Source organism: Hetaerina americana, unplaced genomic scaffold, assembly GCF_022747635.1.
Source record: "Hetaerina americana unplaced genomic scaffold, ioHetAmer1.1.p SCAF_10, whole genome shotgun sequence".
NCBI lineage: Eukaryota > Metazoa > Arthropoda > Insecta > Odonata > Calopterygidae > Hetaerina > Hetaerina americana.
The window spans coordinates 32,661,329-32,682,672 of NW_027286070.1; the positions used below are offsets into that span (position 1 = coordinate 32,661,329).

General features: G+C 35.2%; 1 protein-coding gene and 2 non-coding genes across 3 annotated transcripts; 2 read left to right on the forward strand and 1 right to left on the reverse strand.

Moving 5' to 3' along the window:
* The first annotated feature begins 216 nt into the window (after positions 1-216).
* On the forward strand, positions 217-19,078 carry LOC139700303 (protein croquemort-like). The gene is made up of 10 exons (XM_071598943.1): positions 217-602; positions 1,610-1,744; positions 1,869-2,033; positions 4,712-4,794; positions 5,008-5,149; positions 6,130-6,345; positions 10,160-10,371; positions 10,963-11,254; positions 15,709-15,782; positions 17,884-19,078. Exons 2-10 carry the CDS (start codon positions 1,634-1,636, stop codon positions 18,131-18,133), a joined length of 1,545 nt encoding a protein of 514 aa, XP_071455044.1. The 5' UTR covers positions 217-602; positions 1,610-1,633; the 3' UTR covers positions 18,134-19,078.
* LOC139700379 (U2 spliceosomal RNA) lies at positions 11,919-12,113 on the reverse strand. The gene has a single exon (XR_011703677.1). It is a non-coding gene; the product is annotated as a U2 spliceosomal RNA (small nuclear RNA).
* Positions 13,725-13,919, forward strand: LOC139700380 (U2 spliceosomal RNA). Its single transcript, XR_011703678.1, has one exon. It is a non-coding gene; the product is annotated as a U2 spliceosomal RNA (small nuclear RNA).
* Positions 19,079-21,344: the final 2,266 nt, after the last annotated feature.

Below are 21,344 nucleotides of genomic sequence, written 5' to 3' on the forward strand. Positions count from 1 at the left end.
GACCGACAAAGCCGATATCTTTAAAATCAGCGGCACGTTCCTGAAATAACTCCATTGTCTTGCAATGGATCGATACAAATCTTTCATAACACTGACCCTATCCAATATGAATGCGTTAGTTTTTCGCGCGCAATTCCTGGCATCACGTGGATGGGAATGGGGAGCAGATAATCTTGTTGAGAAACCAGTGGGAAAACAAGTTTGGAGCGAAGCTGAGGGGTGTGCACTTCTGTAGAGCAAAATTAGAAAACGGTTTTGATTACTGTGTTTGTCCTGATTTCAACTAGCAGAGCTGTTATCAAAGATACTTTTTTTGTATGGCATATTTTCATTGTTATGAAAAGACTTTTGAATTATAAAAATACGAGAAAAATGTGTATGTTCGTATTAAGTTCTGATGGAAAGAGTCATTCGAAATGGTAGTTCGACATGCCCAGTAATCTCTTTAATTTGAATTTATTTCCAACCTATAGCAAGGTAACGTTAAGTTTAGTAGTTATCTCTTGAGAAAGAATTTGTGTGAAAGTGGAATGAAGTGCGCCTACTTTCTAATTCATATCCAACCATCCGACGCAGTCATCGTTCGGAATCTCCTTTCGAAGGTACGGTTGTTTAAGAAGTAAAGTCCACTTAAAGCACCTACAACATTTCTGTGGTGCTATAATTCTCCGATTTTCTTTGCAGCTTACGTACCGTGGCTTTCCATTTCAGGCAGGAAAATTATCTCCAAAATCTTTCCTAGAAGGATGTTTGGATAGCGTTTTTATTTAAATATCCTTACGGAAATAAGTGTCGTTTTTATGTCACTTATACTGCCTCTTTCGTTTAGACGTTTAGTGGTTTATATGACAGCATTCATTTGACGAACTCAATATTTTTAAACTTGATACTTGACCCGTGCACGCCAAAAATAACATTCTTATATTTATGAAAATCCTCCTAGAAACTACATTTTGTTTCGCTAAGGGTTCAAAGGGTATCTTGAGCTTCAGCTGCCTATCATTCTTATCAGCTACCCCGCGGATGACAATGAGTCGGAATTCAGAGAATTCTGAGATGCAGATAATAATACCAAAGAAATTTTCTGTTTTTCACCGCAAAAATGATCTCGTTTCCCAGTGAAAAAGATTGGAGTTTATTTTCCAATTCTGATTTTTTTTGCAAAGTTGCGTTTAGATTAAGCTTCTTCTTTGGAAGAACACGTAAGACCGTCTGTTGCAAGTGAGATTGTCTGCCCGAGGTGGATCATTTTTCCTTTTTGTTCTGTGGGATGCATTTTGTTAGTCGTTTGTTTAGTCTGAACAGTGGCGAAAGGCGTCTTGCTTTTCAAGCCTAGAATGTTGACGTATTTCTTAAATGTATTTACATTAGTTGACATAGAATGTCATTCGGCGGTGGTGATGGAATTCTTTCAAAAATAATTTCTGAAAATTTACATTCTGGTAGTTTTTCTGTTCTCTTCGATGTAAATGTTTAAATATGTGTTCAACTGAAAATTGGTGAAATGTTTTCTCGTGGAATTAGTTGTGTTGTACATTTAAACATATTTTTGGCACTCGTTTTTGAAACCCATGGAAAAATATTTATTCTTCATGCTTTTATATTTTAGTGAAAGTGGTCACCATTGGCAGTCATGCAGTCCACAGCTAAGAGAGCACTGTTAGGTGTGGCAATTTCCTTAATTGTGGTTGGAGCAGTTATGGGTGGAATTTGGAATACAGTATTCGATAATATTCTGAAAAGTGTAAGTAAATTGCTAATCTTGAGTTGCATACCGAATTGTATACGTAAGTTTAAAATGCTTGCAATTCTATACGTTCGGGGATAAAGGGATTAATTCTTGATCAATTGAAAATTACCTTTTTCAGCAACTAGAATTGAAGAATGACTCAAAGAGCTTCACGCTGTGGAAAGAGACACCCATTCCAATGTATATTGAATTTTATATGTTCAGTGTGATAAATCCTGACGATGTGGTGAAAAATAAGGCCAAGCCTATTTTAATGGAAATGGGTCCCTATGTTTTTAGGCAAGTGCAGTTTTTTATATGTGTCACTTATCTAAAGTTCTCCATAATTGTTACATTTTAGAACATATATTGCGCGTATAATTATGCTCCCTACTTGTTCCAATGTGATGTCATTAATGATTGTGGCTATAATAACGCTGATTAATTTAATGGTACGAAATAGATTACGTTTTTGGGGTCGCTCCTAAAACCTCTGTTCTAATTCTAATGATAGATTGGGAGGCACTTCGTCATACCAATCTAAAACTAAACTTAGGACTCCAGAATAAGGTGGGACTCTGTATGCCCTTCGACCGATATGATTGTAAGAAGAACATTTTATTCGCCTTTTTGATCGAAGCAAAAAGATTAAGCCAAGTTAAGGAAAATAAACGTTGCAGACTAAAAAAGCATGCCCAGGTATAGACAATGGAATAAATGTAGAAAAGTACGTAAAATCAATTTATATATCCAATTTGGACCTTGGGGGCAGATAGAATTCTTTGAAGAGCCCACTGGGAACTGGATAGCATCATTGCAAAGAGTTTATTAACGTGTTTCGAAGTTTTAACCTAGCAAATTGATTTTATCCTTTAGGTGGGTGCCATGGCGAAGGAAAGCAATAGTGGGGCATCTTATTATTTGTTATTAATATTTAATGGTTTACATGTTATCCAAGATTATTCGGGTCTCCCACCGGGTCCACGTTCGTAGGGTTGCCGACGTTTCGATGGCCGAGTCGTCCATCGTCTTCAGGGCATGAGTGGTTTACATGTTTTCTTTCATTTGCAAATGCGTCAATTCATGTTGGAAATAACGCTGTAACAGAAGAACGAGAGTTATGAAAACGCACATTTCACTGTATATTTTTAAGGTAATTCATTATACGAATAAATTCCATGATTTTGAACTGTTAAGATGTATTTGCGAGCCATAAATCCCGCGTCAATGGAAGGGAATAGGCGCAGATAAGTCAGATACACCTCTTGTTTCAGGATAGAAAGTGAAGGGAAAGCCAGGATGCCAAGCGATTGAATTAGTTAGCTGAGGTTTTGTATGACACTGTGATATATAGTGGTAGATTTAAATACTTAATATTATGTAGTGCTATTATTTTAAACTGTGTCAACTTCAATTTCATGTTATCTTGCCTGAAACTAATATGCTTATTTGCTTCACCTTTTATTTTATGACTTTGACGGAATATATTTTGAAAGTCTTGTTTTTTTGTGGGTTTTAGTTTAACTGGTGGTCGTATGACCTACTTAGTTGAATGTAATATCCAGTAGAAGTCCTCATTTTTCTTATTGCAAGGGTCACATATGAAGAATTCATGAGTGCCTGATGTTAATTAGCGGGCTGCAGTTGCATACACTTGTACATTCCCAGCTGTTCTGTCCTGAACACTGCAGAAATATTTGTGAGCATAATGAGTTCCATTGATAGTGCTGAGTTATATTAATGTGTTGATAAATAAGTTGTCAGAAAGATTATTTGAACCGAAAAATTATTGGGATAGTATTCCATCCCCTATTATGTGGATGGCTTAGATTTAATGATAGCCCTCGTCCCCAGAATGGTGGTGTAAGTTTCACAGTAGCAAAATGACTGCATTATCTGCGAGATAACATTGTTAACATAAGCTGTGATGGGTGTGATGTTATTTGTTGTTATATTCAAATCAGTAAATTTAAATATTTTAAACCTCAATCCAACTTCATACTGTGTATTATCTTATAAAACATTTTATTCGTTTTTTTAGTTTTTAAAATGTTTACTCAGCTGAGTAATTCATGAAGTTTTGACCACTTTTGTTATCTGGGACATATGCTTTTGCATGTTGTTAGTTCCTTTTAATAGTGTTAGTGCATGCATACTTTTCTATTTATTGCACATTATACTATAATTTACCCCTAAGTGAGTGAAAGCTTTCAATCTGCAAGACCCTTTCAATAATTGGTTGTTTCAATCTTTCTTTGTATTATGTGTATAATTTTTTACTTTTAAAATGAGGGCACCTGGTGGTCTTTTGTTTACTGGGACTAAAAAGACATTCTCTAGGTTACTTTTATACTCCCTTACGTACTGCCCATCAGTATAATATTCCCTGATGTATTTTCTCTTCAAAATTTGTTGTCATTCACTTCCTATTGGTTCTGTTTGATTAAATTACACCAAAGCTTCAATGTATATGGACTAGTCTGGTAGGGGTACCAATTGAAAAACAGTATTCTTCTCTGACTTGCTTGTCACAGTATTTGGCATCAACTCCATGTTTTTAATATCAGGGTATGTAGTGGTGGTATATTTCAATATTTAGTTAAAATATTGAATCTGTACCGTATGGATGGATCTTGCCTCTTTTTGGGACTTCAGAGATCTATTTTGCTGTAGTTGTAATTGGCTAGAAGGCATGAGAGCATATTGATGTAAGTAGTTTTAATAAATTCTTGTATTTCTAATTACATCTAACTAATATGAAGAGCAACTGAACCTTACCTATTGAAATTTATTTTTCCAAATTTGATGTATCCAATGGTTGTGGGCGCATTTTGTTGTAATAAATTATTCTTTGGGTATATTCAATCATATTATTGAGTCTCTTATTAGCATATAGGGTCCCCTAGAAATAAACCTCGGCAGGAGTTAAGGAATGGCTATGTGATGTATGTAATTAATTGATTTTAGTGGACACCTGACTAGAAATTGGCCTTAGAATGTGGGTTCCAACTTAAATTAAATGATGATTTCCATGGCATTGAAGTTTCATATTACTGTGGACCAAGGTACATAATTCTTTTTTGTACACTTTCTGTCATGGTGTTCCTTTAAAGGGAAATCAACAGATTGCAGTCTAACTTACTTTTAAGTTTTGTATATCTGTATTAATTCTACAAAATTCTGAGGAAAGCTACCACTTGCAGTAACACACATATCTCAAAGTATTATTAGTGAATACATAAGTTATTTACTTCCATTTAATGACAGTTTAATTTCAGTGAGAAACATACGAAAGTGAACATAACATGGAATGTAAACCAAACCATTACATTCAATCAGATCAGAAGGTATCACTACTTGCCAGAAAAATCTAATGGATCTCTTGATGATAAAGTCACCAATTTAAATACTATGTCCCTGGTAAGTAGGATAATCCTAGTTGAGTTTATTGTTAAATATTTTATAAAAAATCACTAATGCATGTTAATATACTTTAAGATACCTACTTAGCATCAAGGATTCTTAATCAGAAACTACAAAAAGAGGACACCAAGATAAAATCTTTTAGGACCTTATAGATCTTCTAGTCCCATCTCTTACCACTTCTCATGATTTATTTTCAACCACTGTCCCAAAGGTGGCACATAAAAGTTTCTGATTCTCTTAAGTGACTTCTGCCATTGCCTAATTCTCATAAATTCTCCCTTTGGATTCCCCTGTAATTCTTCTTGTTTCCTTCAATAATGACTTCATTAAATTATCATATCCCCATAATTGACAGTAACATACATGAAACAATATCTGTCAGACTTCCATGCAAATCTTCACTACCACAGTCGACATGCCTGAACCCAGTCAAACCTGCATGTCAAATACAATCAAACCAAAGCCTAGGACCAAGGCAGTGGTATTAAACCTACTTAAGAAATTACCACAGAAATACGCAGGCATAAGAGACATAACACAGTTTAAAAGGTAAATGAAAATGTTTCTGAAGTACAGTTTCTGAATAGAAAATTCTGCACAATCTCATGGTGAAGTTTACATATATTCTCCATGGAACACATTTTTAGAACTTAAATCAGATTCTACCAATTGGATATCATTAATGTTTGTGCACTCCAGACTATGCAGGCGACAATAATGAATTCTCTACGTATATAGCATTGGGACATCTTGAGACTAAATCTATTAAATTTGTGTTATGAATTGAAACTACAGAAATTTTTGTTAAATCTATTCATATTTGATCACTTATTTAGTTTATTGGTGAAAAAGTTCATTAAGTAGGTAATCATGAATATTGTGAATTGTGTTGTTTCCTTTTGGTTTTTGCTCAATTGTAAATATCTTAATATTTTGTGAACTGTGGGTGTAATAATGATTCCTAACTCTTTCAGGTTGTTTCATCTATGGCTAAACAATTTCCTGGAAGTTTGGTTTCTCTTTTGAACATTTTCTTAAAGAAAGAGGGTTCGGTGTTCATTACAAAGACTGTAAGGGAGCTTTTATTTGATGGCTATAATGATAAAATTATTGAGTGGCTCCTAAAGTTGGAACATGGATTGCATTTACATTTCAATATTCCATTTGATAAATTTGGATGGTTTTACATGGTAAGGCTCATACTTTTTATTTATTGATCTATCTTTATGATAAATAATATCATGCATGCTTACTTAATGTAGTCATTGAATTCCTGTATTTAATTTAATATAGGTAATTGACGAGTTCCTGAATGGGTGTTAGGTGCATGAAACTCATAAGATTTGGTGGATTATTTCAGTGTCAAATAGCTTTCTGGATGCATTCTTCGCATCATTGAAGTCATATTTACGGTGCCTTTTTAATTTTTTGCTCCAGCTTGTCTCAATTTCTTAACTCAGAAAAGATGACTTTATGGGTTTTCTTCTCAACCAAACATAATAATAAGTTGAATGGTAAATGGGACAAGAATGCATTTGATGGTAATGGATGCCCAGGTCTGTCAACTGTCTGCTTGCCGACGAAATCATTATCAAGTTGACATATTGCCTATTAGGAATAATGAAATCATTGTGTTGGTGCAGTATTGGGGGTCAGTCTTGGAAGTTACTGCACAATTTTAACTGGCCACTTGAAATTACTGCCATTCATTATAAAGTTTGTTCTCAAGTGACCAGTGAGAGTGAATGAACAAGGTAGCTCAACTATGGTAGGATTAGTCTCATCAGGATATCTGACTCTTTTTTAAATTTGTTCATTCATGATGTATTGTCTATCACAGCAATCATAATGTCTTGGAGATGTGCTGAAATGGATTTCATTATGTCAATCACAAATGCTCAAGAATTGTAATTGATATAATTCATGACTTACCAGCCAGATTTTGTTATCAATGTCAATCATCACCCTTGCAGAAGACCCAGGTAGTTGGATTCAATCATCTAAGCCTGGCACATCATGACATGCTAGTCATTGTGCCATATTTACTTGGTCACTTAGGCTTAATGTTTTTAAACTCTTCTGCTTATCATCCCCTTCAATCAAGTTTTTGTGCTCTTAAAAATAACTTTTTTTTGATCAAGAATGGGAAATAATTTCATAACTTTTATTTTTTATTTGAATGCCTCCGAGCTGTTTCATATTTATATTATTATTTAGTCATTTCCAATAACTTGTGTAGGCAAAAAGTATTTAATCCAGAATTTCGGCATTCTTTCATATTTCATTTTACTTGTCCTAATTTACCTAACAGAAATCCTTATTTACTGAATGTGTATATATTTCATGCTAACCTCCCAAATAACTGCATGAAATCTCTTTAAGATTCACATTTCCTTTTTCATGGACGTTATTAATTTACTTCAAATATCTCTCAGAGTTATTCCACGTTCTCATCGTCATCTAATATAGAGAAAGTGGAATAATGGTCCTCTCAGTGCTATTATCGCACCTAAAATATGCCACAAAATAAAGACTAAAGCAGTTGATTTCATTGCTGCAACTGCTTTTCCATTTTTAAATCTAGTGTGAAAAACCATGTTATTTTCTGTCCAGAAGTATTCTCCTTTAGGTCATCCAAAATCAGTTATCGGTAAATTATCCAGTTCTCACATTTTCTCAGGTTTAGCATTTTTCCATGGCTTCTAAGAAATCTGACTAATAAAAAAATTAAGATAATTTTCTTTGGCAGAGGAGAAGAGAGCTCGGTTATAAAACTGGGTTCTAAAATCTATAATTTGAAGAATTTATTATTTGCAGGACCATAGAAAAAGCAAGAAGCACATTATGGAATAGCATTGACAAATTGAAGCCCTAGTATTTAGAAGTATGAGAATAGGCTGAAAACTAATGCACATATGCTTATAGACCACAAACAAATAGCAAGATCGGACAAAAAGTACATATAGTACAATTCTGAAGTTTCAAAATTATATATTTATTTGTCGAATAGTCACCATTAAGGCTAATGCATTTCTCCCAATGTGTAACAACATTTTTCATTCCGTCACTGAAAATCTCTTCCGACTTATCTCAAATCCAGGACTTGACAGCTCCCCTCACCTCATCATCTGAGGTGTAATGATAACCCTAGAGGCGTCTCTTGAGTTGACAAAAAAAAGAAAAATGACGAGGTGCAAGATCAGGGGAATAAGGAGGGTGTGGAGTTGGTTCAAATTTCAGGTTTCGCAGAGCCTCCCCAGTTGTGCGCGAGGTGTGTGGATGAGTGTTGTCATGTTGTAAGATTATGGGCGCCAGGCTGCCTTTAACGCGACAAACTTGACATTGGAGGTATTTTAGAGTCTGTTTATATATACTGAGGAGAGTTTACCGTTGCCCCTCGTTCTGGAAAATCGGTCACATAAACTTGGTGAGCATCTCAAAACGCAGTAAAATAAAGTTTTATCAACAATTATGGCTTTTCCAGGCACGCAGCCATGAAATTTTACAACCCATCCATTTACAGTAGACCTATCAACAGCATCATCATCATAAACAGCCTTTAAATGACAATAAATCTCAGTAGGAGTCACTTTTTCAGCAGTTGAAAATTTGACCACAGCACACTGTTTAACTTGCATTGACATAGCACTAGGACACATCTCCATTCTTCCGCTTCTCAAAATTCACTGAATGAATGAAACAACCTCAAACTTGCATGTGTGTGTTGAGGGCGAATGTTACTTCCACATGCCACCAGGAGTGCTTCTGAAGGTCATTTTGTTTGTGTTCTACAAGCAAGTACATTAGTTTTCAGCCTACCCTGGTATTGGCCCAAAAATAAAGAAACACTTCCTTGAAACTTATATTAACTGGAGGATGTGTTTCTGTGACAGTGGAGCATGTGTAATTATAAATGATTCAGAAAATAAGTGATTCAGAAAATAAATGATTAAAAGTAATAGAAAACTTGTGTTACAAAGAATGGTACAAATAATTAGGGTAGAATCATAATTATAGAATTCATTTTGAGCCCAGATTGCTTAATGAAGGTAGTTGTTGAAAGGAAACAGAGCATGGAGAATAACTGAGAAGCTCATTATAAGAAGCAGGGAACAAAGAGTGACAGTCGACACAATGAAGAAATATGGAGAGACAAAGAGCTTAGCCAAAGGAAGAATTAGGTGAATAGCTGCGTGAAACTAGTCATGGTTTTGTTAGCTGTTGGTGATTAAAATCAAATGAACATTTAAAATGAATACTGCGATGAATTATACAAATATTTTTTTTCAATCCCAAGCTTATTTCCCTCTTGAACAAATTTTTTGTACCTGAGCAATGGTTGAGACAGGTAGATATTGGGCATATAAATACGCTTTTCATAAAATTTTTTAGGATACTTTGACAGTCTTAATTTACTGTGGAAGAATTGGTGTCTCAATTAAGTCACTTAACTGAACTAAAATTTTTTGTGCTGCTTAATTTTATTAAATAATTTTTCAAATTTATTTAGCATTAAGCTGAAAATGGCACTTTTGGAATTTTCATCGAACATTTAACAATTATATATATATATATATATATATATATATATATATATATATATATATATATATATATATATATATATATATATATATATATATATATAATACTATATATATATATATATATATATATATAATACTATATATATATATATATATATATATATAATACTATATATATATATATATATATATATATATATATATATATATATAATACTATATATATATATATATATATAATACTATATATATATATATATATATAACCATAGACACAATTTCAAATAAACAAGCCATAGGTGGAGGAAACCTATCTAGGTGGGAATTGAACCTGCAATCTCTGGGTTGGCAGGCAATGCCATTGCAATGCAATTACAATTATTTATATGTATCATGTGGAAACTACCAGCCGAGGCATTCTCATTTACCTATTTATGTCCTCACTCATTAATTTCAGAGAAACAACTCATGGTCATATGATGGTGTTTTTAACATGCTCACTGGGACAGGATCTATTGCGCATTTGGGAAAAATGCATTCTTGGAATTACTATACCAAGGTTCCCTACTATGATGGACATTGTGCTGATGTCAATGGTACTGCTGGTGAACTCTGGCCTCCCAATGAGAATGGAGAAGCAATCACAATGTTTGTTTCTGATCTTTGCAGGTAAATAATACTAATGATTTTATGAAAAATGTTTCTTGTTATATTCTTTTGCTCAATTTGCACAATATTTTCTGCACTTTTCCATAGATGTTTGTTGCCCATATAGTATTAATATTTTTCTGTCTAGATGCACCAAAAGTTTGTTATGAATGAATTATTATAAACTTACTGTTGATGTAAACCTTAAAACTTCAGTACTGTCAAATAATGTCTGCACTCATCCTAATCAATTGGACTTCATTCTTAGATAGAAGAATACATAGGTAATTTGTTTAAAATTGTTTATGCCGAAAGATTTTTAATTATTTGTAGCCTTAATTACCAAGGAAGCTATTAGGCGATTGCTAACCGATAAACTGTAATTTCAGAATTATTGAAGCATTTACTAACCTTTTAAATAGTTTTGAAATATTTGTTTCATGTCAATGTGCATTGTAATATGACTAAAATGAAGAAAAAAGTCATAATTCAATGTGACTACTTTTAATAACAAATACAGAAACAGAAATCAGCTCTTGCAAAAAACAATTCAGATCGTCAGAATTTTTTATGCTGCCAGGTCAAGTAATATTAAGTTTTGTGTTTTTTTAGGTCCATAAGTTTGGATTATCAGGAAGATAGTTCAGTTTACGGAGTGACTGGTCGGAAGTTCACTGGTCACAGAGAAGTGGTGGGAAATGGCACAGAGTATCCAGATAATAAATGCTTCACAAGAGGAACAACTTATCCAAGTGGTGTATTTGATGTGTCAGCTTGCAAATTTGGAGCACCTGCATACATGTCTTTTCCAAACTTCTATTTAGCTGATCCATACTATGCCCAGCAAGTAGTGGGAATGAAGCCTGATAAAGACAAACATGAGTTCCAGATTACATTAGAGCCAGTAAGTATGCACCTTTGTGCTATGTTATGTTATTCAGTTGTTGTGATAGAAGTACAGTCTAAACATTTTCCGACATAACATAAACAAGACATTGTATCCTGAAAAAAATTTGTCAAGATTGTCTCTTTTTAAGTCAGTGCACCTTAACCAGTGCCACTCGTACTTTTTTAAACCTTCTAAATATCACTGGCTTTTTCTACCAAATTGGCATTTACATATGCGATAACATCTTTGTTCAATAAAAATCTCTGTCCTCCAAGGGAAACTTTTCGGTTAGAAAATAGGAAAAAGTCACTGGAGGCTAGATTTAGTGAATATGGTAAGTAGTCCACCAATTTGAAGTGCAATTGATGAATTGTAGCCTTGGCGACCGGTGAAGTATGAGGTGGTGCATTTTCCTGATGGAAGAGCACTTTCTTCTTCTTCAAATATGGTCATTTTTTTGCAATTTCGGCTGTCAGCTTGTCAAGTATAACGCATAATACCCTATGTAGTAGTTCGGAATGTGATTTTGCTGACACTGTAAGATAGGTGGTAGGGCTAAGTAATTATCCTACTGACATAAATAAACCTACGAGCTGCATTTCTCGAAGAGCTTGGTATCGCAGAGGCAATGTGAAATGGTTGAAATGTGATTGTGCACTCTGGTCTATTACTTGAACTCTTTAATAGGACCAGGTCAACTGTAATGCTATGCTGGGCTAACCCATGGTAGGGATGGAGTGAATTCCATGAAACCATCCTCGGCCCAAAAATATCAGTCTAATTTGTAAAGTTTTGGAGTCTGAAACATATCAGATATTAAGCTGATAAGAGCATGTACTTAACTTTGATCTTAGCCATCAGGCCAAGAAGCGATGTGTGCAGTATTTGTGCGTACGCGAAAGAAATTACATGGGGCCCCGCGACATACACGTTGCATCTGATAATGAAAGAATTCAGCAAGAGTTAGGTATGGGTGTGTACAAACAAACTGTTTTCAATGATAAACTGAATGCTCAGTGCCAAAATTATTGGAATTCATCAATAAACCTACCGCAAGAATTTACAAAATATTAAAATGTACGGGTCCTCTCCCCATGCCCTTTGTTTTGCCCGGCCCAAAAAATATATTTCACGGAGGTACGCTCTGTGAATCTCTATCTTAATTCATGGGAAACGGAGGAACTGCCACCTGTTTGCAAACTTCCTTCTGTAGCACCTTTATTTACCTGTACTGAAAGTTTTTGTAGGTTGGATGGAAGCGATCTGCATGAAAAATGCATATTTATAGACATCCACAGTTGAATGATTTTATCGCTTTTAAGTGCCATTTCATGGTGAGCGTAGGTCTCACATTTGTGAGTCTATGGATATTTTTTGCAATTCCAGTATGTCAATAAAATCATGAATTCAATAAGAAAACCTTTTGTGCATCTTGATTTTATTGAAATTATGGCAATGCTGGGTAAATAATTTTCCCTTGCCTTTACACCCAGTATAAATTCTTTCCTTTATTCCAAAGTTCACTTTTCTTTTACCCTGAAGGCAGGCGCATGACATATCCGAAGAAAATATGGGCCTGGTACGCCCATCTTCCACGGTCTTATGCTTTTTGAGATATTTTCCTGTTATGGGATTTTTTAATCTCACTGGAGACCAAAATACTATAGCTACCAAGTTAATGTACAGTGATAAAACTTGATGGAAAAAATTAAATGTCCTGTACTTAAAAACAAGTTTTCCTTTGAATGGATTGAAAGTGTGCGCGGAGAATTTACAAAAGGTTTTCCAAACTGCCACAAGTGGCACAGCCAAAAGGGGCGTCAACAACACTCGGAGGTGATTCCGCATTTGCAGTTTTCGAGTAAGCCCACTTTCAGAATGGGGTAAAAATAATTTCTTACGGAATTTAAGATTTCAATGAAAATCGGGAATTTCGGAAATAAAATCCATGGAATTACGAATATGACACTTACTCTTTCCATGAAATGATGTAGTGATGGCCATTAAGTGTTTATCTGTTGACTTTGTCCATAAAAATCAATTCTTCATTCGCACTGCTGATCTTTCTGAAAGAGAGGTATGTGGTTTTCATCATTCATGTGTGTCCCCTTCAGTCAATCTGCTACAACTTTTGGGACACGAAAGAGAAGGAGCGAGAGAAGGCAGCTTGCAAGCAGTTGGCAGTTCCTTTGATTGCCACAAAATAAGATGGAAATACGCGGATTGGAACTCCATGAAATACATCTTTAGTAATTTGCAGTGCAATGGGAGAGGACCAGTTTAGGATAATGCTGTATAAAGTCCGGCGGTTGGGGAATTTATCAATTTCAATAATCTTGAAACGGAGCAAACAGTTTCTCAATTAAAAAAGCCCATTTATGAATACCCGTACTTCATACTGGTGGAATTATTTCATCATCTGATGCAAGTCATGTGTTGCGAGGACCACAGTAAATTCTTGTACGTCAATTCGGTGATTGTATGTATCGCTTCTTGGCTGTTTGGTTAAGATCAAAGTGTAGTTCATGTTCTTATCAGCTTAATAATCTGGTACGTTTCGGACGCCGAGACTTAGTGTATTAAACTGACATGTTGGAATGAGGCGGGTTACATGGACTTCACTCCATCCCTCCTGTGGGTTGGTCCAGTATAGCAGTACCGCTGGACTGGCTCTATTGCGAAATTCTCCTGTTCTGTATGTCCGCTCATACGGTGTCAGCGAGATATTTATTACGATGCAGCATTTGTCATTGCCTTGTTTCAAAAATGTAATTATTCACTAAAATGGTTTGCGACTTCAATATTTAGTATTGTTTTCGCAACACTCTTCCTTTTTCAAAAATATGTCCCTACATGCTTCACTAAATGTGTCTGGTATTAAAAGAGGACAAAGTTCCTTTGAAAACCTTAATGAGGCTCGAGCCCTGTGCTTTATTTCTTACATATAACTGAAATGTGACGAAGTAGTAATTATTATGGAATGAGCTTCTGAAGTGTTGGAACTCCAACAATTAGTGTAAACAATTTGTTTTACTCATCAGTGGGTGGTAAAAGTTCTGCCTGAAGCTTGAATCTTTGTTGTGATCCCTTTCTCACGATGGATCATCATAGTTGAAGAGACATAATTGATCGTGTTTGCTCTTTCACTGATATTTGTTCAAAAGGAAATTTGCACTGTAGGCCACCAAAGTCCTAATTACCCATCTTTAATGAAGATTAAAAATGTTTACTCTTTTAGTTGGCATTGGCACACGGTGAGAGCTTGTTCTATAATGATTACTGCTATGTGCCATTATGGCTATGTGGTAGAAAAATCCCTGAGGGCTTGAGCCAGCAGAAGAACTAATTCAGAAGAACTTTGTCCTCCTTCGACTTGAGACACAAATGTATAGTTAAACCTGTAACATGTCGGGCCATATTCTAAAATGAAAGGGTGCTGCAAAGTATTGAAGTTGTTGGAACTACTAAGGACTGAGTCGAATAGCGACATTTTTACCACTAGGAAAAAATCAACAACAATTTCCAAATTGCCACTCTACTCTGCATATTGGAATAGGGATATTCCTTCAGCAGTGAGTAAAAATAGTAGCATTTGCCTTATAGTAAAGTAAACTAAAATAGTAAAGCCTTAGCAATTCTCTCATATTTTTCTGCATAGTGCAAAGGTGTGTTTATTATGGGTTTCATCAACAATGTTAGCATTAGCTCCTGAGAAATGCTGTTTTCTTACAAAGTTTTGTCAAAATCAGTAAATAATAATTTGTGAGTGTGAATGCAAGTGTGACTTGTCAACCTCAAGCGTGAAGAAATTAAATGGAAGGAGGTGTTGGTTTGCAGAGAAGTGTGACTTGCCAACCTCAAGCGCGAAGAAATTAAATGGAAGGAGGTGTTGGTTTGCGGAGAAACGACCATTGTGGGATTGGGAGTTCGGAATGCAAATTTGCTGACACCCTAAGATAGGTGGTATGGCTAAGTAATTATCCTGCTGGCAGTATTTAGGGCTAGACACCATGATAGATATATCATTTTAATTTCATCTTGTTGGTGTTGTATTATGTACAAAGAACATTATATCATGGCAGTTCATACTAATGGATGAGAGGGAATTAGAGGTGATTCTTGCATGAATCGTTAATAGAAACTAAAATATACAATTTGCTAGCATCAGGACTTTACACTCAGTTAGAAACTAGTGTCCAGATCAATGAAATCCGCTGAATACCATATGCACCCTACATATTGCGGTCTGTAATTTATTTTAAGATAATATGTGATAAATGGCATAAAATGTGTTTTCTTAATTGTTAATTTCTTTTTGTTTAATATTTAAAATTTTTCCAATTCCTGGAAAATAAAATAATTAAAACAGTATTTCATTAACTGAGAATAAATCTTCTACTATTTTCATGAACTAAAAATTTTTATGTGGACAGCATTGGTAATGTTAACTTTTGACTATGATCTTTCAGAGAACGGGTATCCCTCTGAGTGTTTCTGGTAGACTTCAGTTGAACCTGCATCTTCATCCAGAGGAACGTGTCACGTAAGTTAAATATAATTGTTTAAGTCTCTTGTATGCGTGATGAAAAGAAGTATTTCCCAGACTCGTGCCCACCAGTTCTTGTGAAGCCCAGTTTATAGACAATCATTAAATCAGTATGATTTCTGCATCAAATTATTTCCTCACTTCATCTGTTGAACTGGAATGAGCTGCCTGAAGGCTGACATGAACTTTCCCATTCCTGATGCCGGCCCACAGAGCTGATGAAATGCTCTGTGAGAAGCAGTGCAACTGGAGAAAAGTTACTCATGTGTCAAATCAGGTGTGATGTTGTAAAAGGCAAGCATGATTGAGGCCAAACAAATAATAATGCATTGTTCCACTGTTAATGAAGATTTATTTTGGCATAGGTTGCAATGTAACTTCGCCATCATTGTAAGGTGCATAATGCTGATAGGTAAAAGGACAATAGGACAAGGACTATAGGACAATTAGTTTGATATCCCACCCAGCTAAAGTTGTTCTCAGGATCATAAAGAAAAGGATGGAGAGTAGGGCAAATGATTACTCAGGGGATGATCAGTTTGGGTATAGGAAGGGGAGAGGTATGCGTGATGCCATTGCAGTAATGAGATTATTAATCGAGAGGAATATAGAACACAACCAGGAGGTATTTGCCTGTTTCGTAGATTTCGAAAAAGCGTTTGATAGAGTGAATTGGGAAAAACTAATGAGTATATTGCGGAAAATAGGAATAGATTGGAGGGGAAGGAGGCTAATCCGCAACCTGTACATGTCTCAGACTGCTCAGGTGAGGGTGGGGAACGGAGAGTTCGGTTGGGCAGTGTTAGGAAGAGGTGTAAGGCAGGGTTGCCCATTATCACCGTTGCTGTTCAACGTGTATGCAGAGGAAATGATTAAAGAGGCATGGGAAGAACTGGAGGTAGGAATGAAGGTGGGCGGGGAATTCGTAAAATCAGTTAGGTTTGCTGATGACCAAGCTTTAGTTTCTCAGTCAGCCAAGGGGCTCTAAGCATTGCTTAGGGAATTGGAAATTCAGTGTGACAGGTATGGGATGAGAATCAATATTAATAAAACAAAGGTTATGCAATTTTCTAGAAAGAAAAAGGCTAAGCTTAACATTAAAATAGAAGGGCAAAAACTAGAGGCGGTAGAACAGTTTACGTATCTCGGTAGTGTTTTGGACCAACACGATCAAAGTAGTAGGGACGTAAGGAGAAGAATTGCGCTAGGCAAAGAGGCTTTCACTAGGAGGAGGGAGTTGACGACTGGGACGTTGAGTAAGGATGTTAAGAAAAGACTCGTTAAAACTTTGATATGGAGCGTAGCTATGTACGGTGCGGAAACGTGGTCATTGAAGCAGGAGGATAGACGTAGACTGGAGGCTTTTGAAATGTGGGTTCGGAGAAGAATTGAGAAGGTGAAATGGACAGAGAAGAAAACAAACGAGGAAGTACTTGGTATGGTGGGCGAAGAGAGGGGTTTGTTGGGAGAAATCCTATGGAGGCAGGAAAAGTGGATGAAGGGGGTATTGACCGGCAGTGGGTTGTTGAAGACTGTGATAGAGGGGAGAATGTTAGGAAAACGAGGAAAGGGAAGGAACAGGATAGGGATGTTGGACGGGATGAAGGGAGGAAGAAAGTACTCAGAGCTGAAGAGGGACCTGATGTAGAGTATGATGTTGTGTTTTGCTAGGGGCCACAAATTATTTAATTAGTAATTATGTCCATCCAAAAACCTACCTTAACCGGTAGATTACCTAATAATACATAAAACATCCTCAGATTTCTTATAGTGAGAACTCAATTATGTTCTCAATTTAGAGTCTTACTTAAGTATGACCCTAAAATATCCCCCTTGTAAAAATCAAATGTGTCCCTCTTTGAATACAAATTGTAGCCATTAATTCATTAAATATTTTAATTTCAAAATAATTTAAGCCAATGATGCTTAAGCATTGATACCAGGTGATATGAAAAATGGTTTTATATGTGATATCAATTGAGTCAAATCAAATCAATTTACATCAAAATTTAATTAAATCATTAAGTTTTAATTTCACTGTTTGAATTGAATTTGTTCAAAATAATTGTTTTTTTATTTAGAGTATATATCTTTCTAGGCTGTACGAGTCTGTTCCTGATGTGTTTATGCCAATGTTATGGTTTTCTGAGAATGCTGCTGTCACTGAGGATCTTGCAGATGAAATAAAAGTTCTCCTCATAGTTCCAATTGCTGGTACAGGAATATTTTTTGGAATGTTGGGTCTTGGAGCATTTTTGCTTCTAATATTCATTTTGATTACCCTTAGGGGGAATTGGAAGGGTACAGAGGGATCACATCTTATGGGCAATGGTAAAGAGGCAAGTTAGTGTGTATTTTAAATTTAACTCTGGTGATTCAGAAGGAAAATGGCTGTGGGGAAGATTGCCTTAATACCATAAGTTACATTGATCTGTGATATATTGCAGCTAAGATTCTGTTGACATAAGTGACCTTTTTAAAGTGTCCAGGGATATTCATTACATTCCCAAAACTATTATGCTGTGACTATAAATTGAAGAAGGGTTGTCTTTGAAAACGATGCCTCTAAAATAATATTTTGATAGGATAGTAAAAAATATTTTATAACTATGTAAATGATATTGTTTCCAATATGTGACCTTGTCTTTTGTTGAACGTAATGTTGAAACTGAAAGTTTCACACTGATCTTGTAAAATACATTTGCCAAAGTTTTCATAATGAAAGAAGTTTTTTTTATGATTTATAACAGTATCAAATATCACCTCTAATGACTTGCTAATTATATTTTATTAAGCATTATTTGCTGTAATTTTTGTCAAAGCTCAGGTGAGGTAATTGAATGCTTACAGGGACAGTGTCATTATGTTGGGAATGTAAGTTGTAAATTTTTATTCTATTTTAGTCCAGTGAAAGAAGGAGATGCATTTTCTATTCTTGAAACTAAAATCTGTCGTTTAGTTTTCGTACTTTTGGTGTAATATTTTCATAATGTTAATGTGATTTAGTTCCTCCTGAATGTAGACAACTTGAAATCTTGCCGGTTTAATATACTTTGCATTGTATTGGAAATTTTGCATTTATGGTGCATCTCTCTGACTGTTGAGGTAAGAAATCACTGTTAAGAAATTTGCTCAACTTCAATCAATATTTGTTTCTTCATATATTGTTCGTTATTATTGTTTGTGTGAATGTGGATGAAGCTATTGTTAACTGTTGGTGAATGCTCTTGTAATTAATCATAACATTTATTACTGAATGAGTGAATTAAAATTGTTAAACAACAAATGTAGTTTTTGTCCTCCATATATTATATTAACCTAAATAAATTAAATAGTAATTAAAGCAACTCATTATCTTTGCCTATTACGAATAGTGGAGTTTTATTAATGTATTATTTTCTGGGGAGTGGTATTAGTATATTAGTAGTATGGGTATTGTTAACTAAGATAAACATAGTGTTAATCAAATACGATAGGTGTTAGGTTCTTGAACAGTGTTTTTTATCAATGTTGTCGTCAACACAGGTGATTGAAGGTCATCCCTGCCTAGCATCATCCATGGCCATCTTGTTGGCCATCCTTAAAACAGTAAATCCACTTGAAAATGGATGATTTCTTCAGAGCATTATTACCATAAACATTTGCAGTAATTTCTTGATAACTTTTACTGCACTTTACCAAAAACTTGATGTTGATTCATTGCTCTGTGATTTCGTCAATTTCCATTTTCGAATAACAGTAATAAAAAGGACAACAGAAACTAACATAACTGGCACCATATGCACAGCTCGACGATCCACCAAGCACAGATGGCTCATTGGGTCTCAGGCAACTAGTACCGCTAGTGGACGGGGCTGTAGTCTGTGTCATGGCCGCCAGATTGCACCAGTTCGCGCATTTATTGCACAGGCCATGTATACTAGGATTAGACGAGGCAGAAGAAATTAGAGAAAGAGGTTACGTTTCCCTTTGTAATGTAAGATGGAATTTTTGTGATGGGCCTACCTCAAAACAAAATGACTGGAAAGTTATGTATGCACAACTTCTATGTATGACATCCATTGGTCAGTATTTTTATTTATTGACAACTAATCCATCAAAAAAGACAAAACATGGTGAAATAAAAGTAAGGAAAATCATGAACCTTAAATCCAGTGGAGAAATACTCATGTTGGTGAGAATCGAGGCCTCATTCTCTTGAATCAAACCAATTCTACGATAGAGAAATTATACATATTTGGTTATGATCATCTCTGTTATCATTCATTCAGCATTAATGCCCAAAAATGTAAAACTTTTCTTCTTTTTCATTTAATTTTCTATATCTTGTTTTAGTTCGACATAACTTTTTAATTGTAATGTCTCTTTAGTTCTTGCTATACCTAGTATTTTTGCAATGATCCATCTTTCTGGTGTTTTTCATGTTAATGGTTATTTTTGTTAATTGTAGTGAAAAGTATTCACTTCCATATCAGCATTCTGGCTTCACTACATATTAATCTTAGAAATGGTCTCTTTGCTACAGATATCACATCATAAGTAAATGGAAACAATATATATTGCATTCATCGTGCTTAAACAGTCTTTCATTCAGTAACATTACCCTGTAAAGAAAAATCATAAAATGCACCCCATTAAATTTGCTTCATGCTAAAATATACACATCCATTGAAGCCAAAGAGAAGAAAGGGCAAAAGTTATCACTAATAGCTTGATAAATACTCTACTGAAAGCTTAAATAGGTTGAATGTGATTTTTTAGCTATGGAGTGTTTACCTAATAATATTCTTAAGGAAAAAAATGCAGGTTATATCCTCAGCAATTTAATTATTCTTGTCACAATGATGATGCCGTCTACCATTATACTACCTTGATCAAAAAGTTCCCGGAATAACCACCGTGTGGCGCTCCCATCGTTCCGATTTGAGTTCTGTTTTTTTTGTTAAATTGGTACATCTGTTGTTGATATTCCCTTTAAATCTTAGTGTCATAACTTGACATTTGCAAAAGTTACGTAGCCAAGAGTACATCTATCTCTGTGTGTGTTGGCGATTTTTTACAATTGCAGAAATGGATTTAAATTTGCAACAACGAACTTGTATTAAATTTTGCGTAAAAAACGGATTTAGTGGCGCACGGACGTTGGAAATGTTGGAAAAGTGTTTCGGCAACGATTCTCTAAAAAAAACGGTCGTTTACCAGTGGCACGAGCGGTTCAGAAGTGGTCGTGAGTCAATCGAAGATGATGAACGCAGTGGCAGCCCATCGACATCGAAAGTCGGTGAAAAAATTGATAAAGTAAAAGAAATGTTGGTCAATAACCGCAAATTAACCATCAGAGAAATAGCGGAGGACTTGAACATTGCCTATGGATCCGCCCAAGACATTGTGGTTAATGATTTGGGTTTCCGTCGTGTAGCAGCAAAGTAAAGACCTCAATTTCATGCAAAAAAGAGACCGTGTTGACGTCGCAAAAGACATGATTTGCGAGGCTGAATCCGATCCCACATTCATCAAAGGATCATTACTGGAGACGAGACGTGGGTTTATGAGTACGAC

Bases quoted from the DNA above. Each gene is read 5' to 3' on its own strand.
- LOC139700303 (XM_071598943.1), top strand. From the start codon at position 1,634: ATGCAGTCCACAGCTAAGAGAGCACTGTTAGGTGTGGCAATTTCCTTA. The intron at 6,346-10,159 runs GTAAGGCTCATA...CATTAATTTCAG, and splicing joins AATTTGGATGGTTTTACATG to AGAAACAACTCATGGTCATA. The intron at 11,255-15,708 runs GTAAGTATGCAC...ATGATCTTTCAG, and splicing joins TCCAGATTACATTAGAGCCA to AGAACGGGTATCCCTCTGAG.